This window comes from Erinaceus europaeus, chromosome 10 (genome assembly GCF_950295315.1).
Source record: "Erinaceus europaeus chromosome 10, mEriEur2.1, whole genome shotgun sequence".
Taxonomy (NCBI): domain Eukaryota; kingdom Metazoa; phylum Chordata; class Mammalia; order Eulipotyphla; family Erinaceidae; genus Erinaceus; species Erinaceus europaeus.
In genome coordinates, this window is record NC_080171.1 from 103,580,093 (window position 1) to 103,589,914 (window position 9,822).

General features: G+C 48.1%; 1 protein-coding gene across 1 annotated transcript in view; it reads left to right on the forward strand.

Annotated features, from left to right (window-relative positions):
• The window catches only part of LAMC3 (laminin subunit gamma 3), a 72,123-nt gene extending 64,053 nt beyond the window's left edge, over positions 1 to 8,070 (forward strand). Inside the window, exons 25-28 of the mRNA XM_007530323.3 lie at positions 2,936 to 3,135; positions 4,155 to 4,301; positions 4,396 to 4,495; positions 6,750 to 8,070. Coding sequence (XP_007530385.2) covers positions 2,936 to 3,135; positions 4,155 to 4,301; positions 4,396 to 4,495; positions 6,750 to 7,000 — 698 coding nt within the window. The 3' untranslated portion in view covers positions 7,001 to 8,070. The remainder of the gene's footprint in view (positions 1 to 2,935; positions 3,136 to 4,154; positions 4,302 to 4,395; positions 4,496 to 6,749) is intronic.
• The last annotated feature ends 1,752 nt before the right edge of the window (positions 8,071 to 9,822 follow it).

Below are 9,822 nucleotides of genomic sequence, written 5' to 3' on the forward strand. Positions count from 1 at the left end.
ATGTATAATTCATTTATATACATATGTCCTCTATGTCTTGTTAAGAGTATACTTTCATACTACACCTACCACCAAAGTTCTGTGCCCCATAACTACCATAGTCTTCAAAAAAGAAATGTGACTACTTTTTAAAACTCTTTTGCAAGTTTATGTGCTTTAATTCCCTACATTTCACATATGAGTGAAGCCATTTGATAGTTGTCTTTTTGTGTGGGTTCACTTCTTTTTTTTTAATTTCTTTATTGGGGAATTAATGTTTTACATTTAACAGTAAATACAATAGTTTGTACATGCGTAACATTTCCCAGTTTTCCATATAACAATACAGCCCCCACTAGGCCCTCTTGTCATCCTTCATGGACCTGTATTCTCCCCACCCACCCACCCCAGAGTCTTTTACTTTGGTGCAATACGCCAATTGCAGTTCAGGTTCTACTTGTGTTTTCTTTTCTGATCTTGTTTTTCAACTTCTGTCTGAGAGTGAGATCATCCCATATTCATCCTTCTGTTTCTGACTTATTTGACTTAACATGAAGTTTTCAAGGTCCATCCAAGATCGGCTGAAAACGGTGAAGTCACCATTTCTTATAGCTGAGTAGTATTCCATTGTATATATACACCACAACTTGCTCAGCCACTCATCTGTTGTTGGACACCTGGATTACTTCCAGGTTTTGGCTATTACAAATTGTGCTGCCAAGAACATATTTGTACACAGATCTTTTTGGATGTGTGTGTTGGGTTCCTTAGGATATATCCCCAGGAGAGGAATTGCAGGATCATAGGGTAGGTCCATTTCTAGCCTTCCTAGAGTTCTCTAGACTGCTCTCCACAGAGGTTGGACCAATTTACACTCCCACCAGCAGTGTAGGAGGGTTCCTTTGACCCCACACCCTCTCCAGCATTTGCTGCTGCTACCTTTTCTGATGTATGACATTCTCACAGGAGTGAAGTGATATCTCATTGTTGTCTTGATTTGCATTTCTCTGACAATCAGAGCATTTTTTCATGTGTTTCTCGGCCTTTTGGATCTCTTCTGTGGTGAATATTCTGTCCAAGTCCTCCCCCATTTTTGGATGGGGTTATTTGTTGTCTTGTTGTTGAGATTTGCAAGTTCTTTATATATTCTGGTTATTAGCCTCTTGTTTGATGTATGGCATGTAAAGATCTTCTCCCATTCTGTGAGGGGTCTCTTGGTTTGGGTAGTGGTTTCTTTAGCTGTGCAGAAGCTTTTTAATTTGATGTAGTCCCATAGGTTTATACTTGCCTTAGTCTTCTTTGTAACTGGATTCGTTTCATTGAAGATGTCTTTAAAATTGATGCGGAAAAGAGTTCTGCCAATATTTTCCTCTAAGTATCTGATAGTTTCTGGTTTAACATCCAAGTCTTTGATCCACTTGGATGTTAGACCAATGTTCATCTATCAGTGGACATTTAGGTCGCTTCCATTCCTGATTATTCTGAATCATGCAGATGTGAGCTAGCAGGGGTGCATATGTCCCTTCAGGTTAGTATTTTCATGTGTTCTGGATACATACCTAGGAAGGGTATTGCTGTATCATAAGGCAGTGCCATTTTTATTTGTTTAAGGACTCTCCATACTTTTTCCTATAGAAACTGCACCATTTTGCATTCCACCAGCAGTCAAACAGAATTCCTTTTTCTCCACATCCTCATCAGCACTGCTCATTTCCTGTTTGGTTAATGTAGGTCATTCTCATAAATGTGAGGTGTGCATTTTATTTTGGTTTTTGAATTTCAGATAGAGACAGGGAGAGAAGCAGAGAGAGAAGGAGAGACATCACAACACTGTTCCACTGTTCATGAAGCTGCCCTGCATGGTGCTCCCATGTGGTGCCAGAGGCTCAAACCCAGGCCCTCACACATGACAAAGTGTGAACTCTACCAGATGAGCTCTCTCCCACTGTATACCAGGACAGCATTGGTTTTGTACATGCACAAGGCCATGGGTTTATCCCTAGTGCAACATCCTCCTCCTCCTCCTCCTCCTCCTCCTCCTCCTCCTCATCATCATCATCATCACCATCATCATCAAACCTGTGTGAATTGTAGTATTTTTCCTTTTTGCCTTGGCTGCTAGGAAGCTCGGAGGTCAATAAAGGGTTTCTACCTGGTGTGTCATCCAGCACTCCTCCACTTCTCCTCTTTCCTTTCTCATTTGCACTCCCCACCCCCAGCCTGTTTACTACTGATAGGCCTCTTTGCAACCCACCTAGCCCTACCCCCCAGTTACATATGGCTCTTGGTTTTTCATTTTAATGACTCATATGTTGAATTATTGGTCGCTAGAAGCTATCTCAAAACATTTTTTAAAATAGGTGGTGCATAACCACAAAGCCAGATGGATTTTGAATTTTGCCAGGTGCCGGGCTATAGCACTCATCCCCCACCTCCACACTACTCAGCATTGATGCCTTGTCATTGTGTGATTTTTTTTTTCCTACTGCCACCAGGGTTATTGTTGGGGCTTAGTGCCTGCAAATTCACCACTCCCAGCAGCTATTTTTTTCCTCTTTTTTTTTAATTGATAGGACAGAGAGAAATTGAGAGAGGTGGGAAGATAGAGAGGGAGAGATAAAGATAAACACCTGCAGACCTGCTTCATTGCTCTTGAAGCTTCCCCCTGATCCACAGTTGGGTAGTGGGGGGCTCAAACTTGGGTCCTTGTGCATAATAGCCTGTGCACTCAACTTGATGTGCCACCACCTGGCCTCTATTATTTGATCAGTATCTCACCATAATATGAATCTTTAAATCTGCTGTGCAGGTTGTCTCATTAGTTACCCCCCCCCCCAGTAAGCTTGAGAAGATTGCACACAGGTGTCATGCATTTCTGACCTCCACTCACATTGCCTGAGAGTCTGCATGTGGTCAAGTTTATGACAGTGACTCCTTGCCCCTGGTTGCTTTGCAGGAATGAAGCTGCAGTTTCCTCGGCCCAGGGACCAGGCAGCACTGAAGAGAAAGGCAGATGTGGTCCAGGACAGGCTCCTTGCAGACCTGAGCAAGAAGACCAAACAGGCAGAAAGGATGCTGGGAAATGCAGCATCTGTCTCCTCCAGTGCCAAAAAGAAGGGCAGGGAAGCAGAGACTCTGGCCAAGGGCAGTGTCAAGGTCAGGGCTGTGGGTGTGATGCCAGCAGCATTCTTGCCTGTGTGAGGACTGTCGCATAAGAAGTGCTCTTCTGTGGTCTGGGAGGTGGCGCAGTGGCTAAGGCACTGGACTCTCAATCGTGAGGAACTGAGTTCAATCCCTGGCAGCACATGTATCAGAGTGATGTCTGGTTCTTTCTCTCTCTCTCTCCCTCTCCTTTCTCATTAATAAATAAATAAAATATTTATTAAAAAATAAGAAGAAGTGCTCTTCTATAGGTTACACACAGTTCCTGCCTCTTCTCCACCTTCCCTGTGTTCAGGGCTGGCTACTCAAGACATACTAAGGGTCCCACACTCTGAGCTCTGGAGCTCACATGGGTGACCCTACTGATTTGATTGTTCACGAAATCAGCATCATTCCTGTCCTCATCAGCTATGTGAGGACTTTGAGACCCAGCCCAGTTCAGTAACGTAAATCATGGAGCAGGACAAACACCTAGTTCAGTTTATCTTTACCCCCTAAACCTTTAAGCACCGCTTTCCTTCTTCCTTCATCCTTCTTCCTTCTTCCTTCCTTCCTTCCTTCTTTTCTTTCTTTCTTTCTTTCTTTCTTTCATCGGTGAGTTAATGGTTTATAATTGACAGTAAGTACAGTAGTTGGCACATGTGTCAAGTTTCTCAGTTTTCTGCATAACAGTCTAACCGCCTGCCTAGGTCCTCCTCCCCACATAAACTGCTATTATAACTGCCCAGAGAATGTGTTGGGTTTGAAGTAGGAGTCCTAGGGGTCCCCTTCTCCCCCTCTGTGCCTCTATTTCCCAATGTCTAAAACAGTTGGAATTTCTCCTCTGGAGAGAAATGAATTTTATTCAGGAATTCCCTGGTATCCAATACATATTCATAGGATAAATGGATGATGAATGAGTAAATGAGAGAGATATCTCATGACTGCTTGACATTATGACCATAAGTCACAGTTACCTCTGAAAGGACTTATCTCTTACCCTTGTCTCCCTTCCCCTGCTGCCCACCTCCCAGATGACTCAGACCTTGCTGAGGAAGGGGAAACAGGAGTACCACCGAGCAGGCCTGCTCTCTGTGCAAACTCAAGCTACACTTCAACATGTCACTGGGCAGGTGCTCACCTTAGAAGCACACAGGCAGGAGCTGGAGGAAACTGAGCAGGTTTGCATGTCAGGCTTACCCCCCACCCTATTTCTTCCTGGTCCCCTAGGGCCACTAAGGTGCACTCAAGCTTTTCTTCTCTCCTCTCTGGAAGGTGCGTGCCGGGCTGGGTGAGCTGGAACAGCAGGTCCAGGAATCACGCATCACCCTGGAGAAGGACATCAAGGTCTTGTCAGAGCTGCTGGCCCAGCTGGGTAAGGAGACTGTGAGGCCAGACCTTGATTCTTCAGGAAATGGGGCTCTTTGAGATCCTCCTGTGAGGAATCGTGTAGTATGTGCCCTTTCATGACTGGCCGGTTTCCTTTAGTATGTCCTTCAGGTTCCTCCATGTAACATCATTTTCAATCCTTGTCATCTACAAGGATGGAAAGGATCACTGATCCTTTTGAGTTTTGTCTGGATCACCGTGTTTTGTGTTTTGTCTGGATCCCAGGTCCATGCTGTGCTAGTTGTACCTGATTTTATAACATTCTTAAAACTTTCAAACCAAGGATCAAAGGGCTAGTCAAGCCATTTTGCAGATAAAGGAACCAAGGCACAGAGAGTTTAAAGATATGCTCAGAATCTCACAGCCAATCAGTGGGTTAACAGGAAGGATGAGGCTTCAGTTGAGAGTGTGCCTGCTTTGCCAGGCGTAGGACCTGGCTTTGTGCCTGGCCCCCACCCTACCAGGATAAGCTTCAGTGTTATGATGTCTAATCCTTCTCTCTTTCCTTCCTTCCTTCCTTTCAACAGAATCAGAGCATCACTGGCACAAATAATACCAGCAATCAAACCTGGAACCCTACTTCATCTACTATGTCTCTTTATTTCCATCTGATAAAAGTCGGTCCAGAGTAGTAGTGAAACCCTGGTGAACACACACACACACACACACACACACACACACACACACACACACACAGAGAGAGAGAGTCTGAGGACTTGATTCACCCTTGGTTTATTTTGTTTTGGTTGGGGGGGGAGTGTTTAACTGATGGAGAATAGCTGCTTATGGCTACTGGTCTATGCCCAATGCTAAGAATGCTTCATCACTGGGCACCCACCCTGCCTCTGAAGAAGACACTCACCAAGGATAAACTGCTTGACCGGTTTGGTCATTCATTCATTTGTGCTGACTCTGTGCTTGGCCTGGGTATCTGGGATTGAGCCACATTCCCCTGAACCTTGGGAGCCCCAGTGGAGCAAGCAGAGTGGCTGCTGAAATCTGATTCTCTTCAAAAGCCAGGCTGTTTGGACTTCCCTGCCGGTGGTGGGGCCTCTTAGAGTCTTGGCTGAAAGCAGGAACTGCTCAAGCCCCCCAGGTTTACTCCACTCTGTTCTTCTTGCCCCAATCACTCCCACTACCACACACCCCCACCCCACCCCCCACCACCACTACCAGCCCCTGCACAGCTCCTGAAGCTGCCTACTCTGCCACTATCCTTCACTGTCTTGGAAGTTCAGGGTCAGGGAAGGCAAGGGATCCAGTGAGATTCTGTGGGATTAGAATCTATTTAGAATTTACTTCCTGGGCACCAGGCAGTAGAGCACCCAGCTATGTGCACATAGTACTAAGTGCAAGGACCTGAGCAAGGATCCTGGTTAGAACCTCCATCCCCACCTGCATGGGAGATGCTTCACAAGCAGTGAAGCAGGTCTACAGGTATCTCTCTTTCTCTCTCCTTCCCTATCTCCTCCCTCCCCTCTCAATTTCTCTCTGTCCTATCCAATAAAATGGAGGGAAAATAGCCCCCAGGAGTGATGGATTCATAGTGGCACTGAACCCAGTGATTACCCTGGAGGCAAAATAATAATAATAATAGTAATTTACTTCCCTACCCCTGTGTTGTGTACATGGCAAAGCAAGTGAGGTGCTGTATTGCTGGTTCAAGGCTCCTCCCCCTCCTCCCTTCCCCTCCCCTCCCCTCCCCTTCCCCTCTTCTTCCCTTATTCTACCAAGGTTATCGCCAGAGCTCAGAGCCCAGTGGGCCTCGTCTTCACCATTCCTGGCGGCCTCCCCCACCATTTTCCTTCTTTTCTAACAGAAATGGAGTGAAGGAGGAGAGGAGAAAGACACATGTAGCACTGCTCCACCTCTCATGAAGTCCTTCCCCCAGGTCCTTGGACATGGTAGCATATGTGTTCTCTACCTGGTGCACCACCAGCAGCCCCCTTAAGGCCTTATTTTAAACACTAGTAATAATACCACCAGCATAAGGGAATAGTTGCCTGGTATCAGATGACGGGAAAGTTCTAGTGTTTGCATGTCAGCCTTCTGGGTGGGGGGTGGCTCAGACCTGCCCTTGACTGACCCCACACTGCCCTCTAGGTTCCTTGCTCTCCCAGTAGAGGGCAGCCAGGATCCTGAAGGGTGGAACTGCAAGGGCCTCTGGGGATTTTGGCTGAATGGCTCCTGGTACATGCAGGCAGCTGGTCCTCTCTGAAGCTGTCTGCATCCCTCTGCAGGACCTCTGGACACCCACAGAGCCCCAGCCAGGACCCTGAATGAGACCCAGAGAGCACTGGAGCATCTTCGGCTACAACTGAGTTCACCTGGGGCCCTGCAGAGGAAACTGAGGCTGTTGGAGCAGGAGTCCAAACAGCAGGAGCTGCAGCTCCAGAACTTTGAGAGTGACCTGGCTGAGATCCGCGCTGACAAGCAGAACCTGGAAGCCATCCTGCACAGCCTGCCTGAAAGCTGTGCCAGTGTGCAATGAGGCCCGCCTGGATACCCACCCTGCCCCCAGCCCTGGAAACGAGCACATCTGCCTGCTGCTGTGTACCCTCCCTGGAGTGAATGTTAGCACCCCTCCACACCAGCAGAACTGTTCAAACATGGTTCACCCAGAGCCAGTGTACCCAAACCTTCACCTATGCACAATGCCAGCCTGTGTACATATACTCATGCACACCCCAGTGCCAACCCCATGAACACATGTACACATGTACATGCTGTGGATGCATACCTGAGCCTGTGAGCTCACAGTGCAAAGGTGACAGTTGGTTCATGATCACTTCTTCAACGCTATGTTTCGTGTGCCCTCTGGATACTGATCAAATTACATGAAATGCCTTGTGGCACTAACATGCCCATCTTTGATCTTGAATGGAGAGACCCAGGCACAGTTGGTACCTTCTGACTGAGGAGAGTCATAGGAAGCGATTCAGAGCCCCCATCCAAGGAGTTGTTCTCTATTCCCATGTGGACAGAAACACACTACATAGCTGAGGGAACAGGTAGATCCAGGTGTATTATCGGAAGAGGAACCTAAGGCTGGGACTCTAGGAGTCATGGGAAAGTGAGCTGGGTCAGCCAAGGTATGGCCTATCCCTGCAGGGTGTCAGTAATTCACTGAATATTTCACCCTGCGGCTTCTGGGTCTGGGCCAGTATTGCTGACAGGCTCACTTGCCCCAGGCCAGGTTTCAACCCATGGACACTCCACCAACATGGTTGACTTCTGACATGTCCCAAACCTGCCCTGTGGCTCACCTGTCACATGGAGGCCACTGGGTGGAAGCTGATTGCATTTCCTGTCTGTCCAGCTGGGGAGACCCCCAAGTATCGAGGCCTCTTCCTGGGACTCCTGAGCATTTCCTGCTAGTATCCCTCCCCTTTGAAGGCCTCCACCTTTGATGGTGGAGCTTGGGCACTGGAAAATGTGGAGACTTGGGGGGGGTCTACCCCCCCACACACACACACAGTTCTTCCTGCCCCAACCTTTGCTGGGGAGGTTAGCTGCACAGACCAGTTCTGTGTGGAGTGGAAATAAAGGACCCCTTTTCCAGCTGGATTGTGTGTTTTTGGTCCTCCCACACTGGTTCACAGCAAGGCTCCTGAGTATGGGTGTAGACTCCCAGCCCTATCATGTGGCTGCACACACTCAGCCTCTAGTATATGCACACACCCAGCACCTAGCAAACAGGCAGCAGAAAGATTGCGTCACTAAGAAGGTGGTGCATACTGAGCCCAGTGGCTTTCTGGTGCCTTCTCATGGGTTGGTGTTTTGCTGGGGTCTCACAGGCACCTGCCCTCTCCCATCAGCTCTAGGGGGCCTGTGTATCAGACAAAGTATAGGGTTAGGGGGTTTAACAAGACCTTCACCTGCCATCTGGCTCAATCAAATACACTGAGGCAGGAAAAAATTATCTCAAAACCAAGTGTCCAGTGGCATGAGGAAACCCTGGGAGGGACACGAGGACAGAGGGGGAGGAGGAAAAGGTCTGTAGGTCAGGCCTGGAGGGATAGGGTTACATTCCAAGCAAGAGGGTGAACACCACTCCAGGGTTCAAATTGGGTGGGGCCTCACCAGCACAGGCCAGCCCAGAAACTCAGGTGGCCCTAGTGGGATTCAGTCTGAACTAGGCCACAAGGCCCCAACCCCTCCAGAGCAGATTTCAGCTACAAAGGGGAGTTCATTGGGAGGACATGGGAGGGTCTCCTGGAATCAGGGCTGGGAAGGGCTGCCAAGCCTGGAAGATAGACAGCATTGGGCTGGAGCCTGAGACTGCCTGCCATACTCTCTGCCTCTGCTCGCTCCATGAGCCCTCTATCTGTATTTCCTCAGCAGAGTAGTTTTCTTTGCCTTTCCTGCATCTGAATGAGGAAGATGGCCTATTATCTGCTACCCCTGTCCTAGCTTGAGTTCACATGATACCAGGTCAAGTGCTTGGCACAGACAAGCCAGAAGCTGCCCTGATTCTGGTTTCGCAAGAAAGACCCACCAACTTGGGCCAAGTTCCCATCCCCAAACCGTCCTTGTTCAGAATATTGAGGTTCCTGAGTCCAAGGCTTGTGAGAGTTGGGCTGTGGCCCCTCCAAGTCTGCTGGGGGAGCACATTCAGAGAAGAGGGGGTTTCTCCAGGAGACCCTGACGGTGAAGGCGGGGAGAAAGGTGCTGTGAATGTCAGTAGCACTGAGGAGGGAGGTCTGGTTTTGCCCTACAGTGTCTGGAGTAAGTGGTGCCAAACATATATGGGGTTTTCAGAGGTCTGTAATGTCGTAAGTCCCAACCCCTGTCCCCTCTCCAGTGTTAACTAAAAACATAACACACATGGATTTTTAGGTAAGTTTATTACAAGAAACTAAGGACCCAAGTTCAGGAGGGACTCAAACCCAGGACAATTCTGATTGCTCTGTGAGAACTGGCCCAAGTATTGGGAGATTTTATGCCAGGTGATATATATATATGAGGGTAGGTTACAGTAACTATTTTTCAGGAATCCCACAAAATCGAATGAGTCAGACAATAACATGTCTCCTGTCCTGGTGTTATCTATATGTTGAGGCAACCCTGCAAGGTCATCATATTCTTAACCCACCCTGTTGACCCGTTCTCCAGGACTGGGGTTTGGGTGTCATGGACTGGCTGCCCTTTGTGTATCTTTGCTCATGCTGGGGTCGGGTGGCGATGCACCTGGTTAATTGCACACAGTACTAAGTGCAAGGGCTGTGAAAGGATCAGGGTTGAACCCCTACTCCCTCCCCACCTGCAGAGGGGAAAGCTTCACAAGCAGGCAAAGCCAGTCTGCAGCTGTCT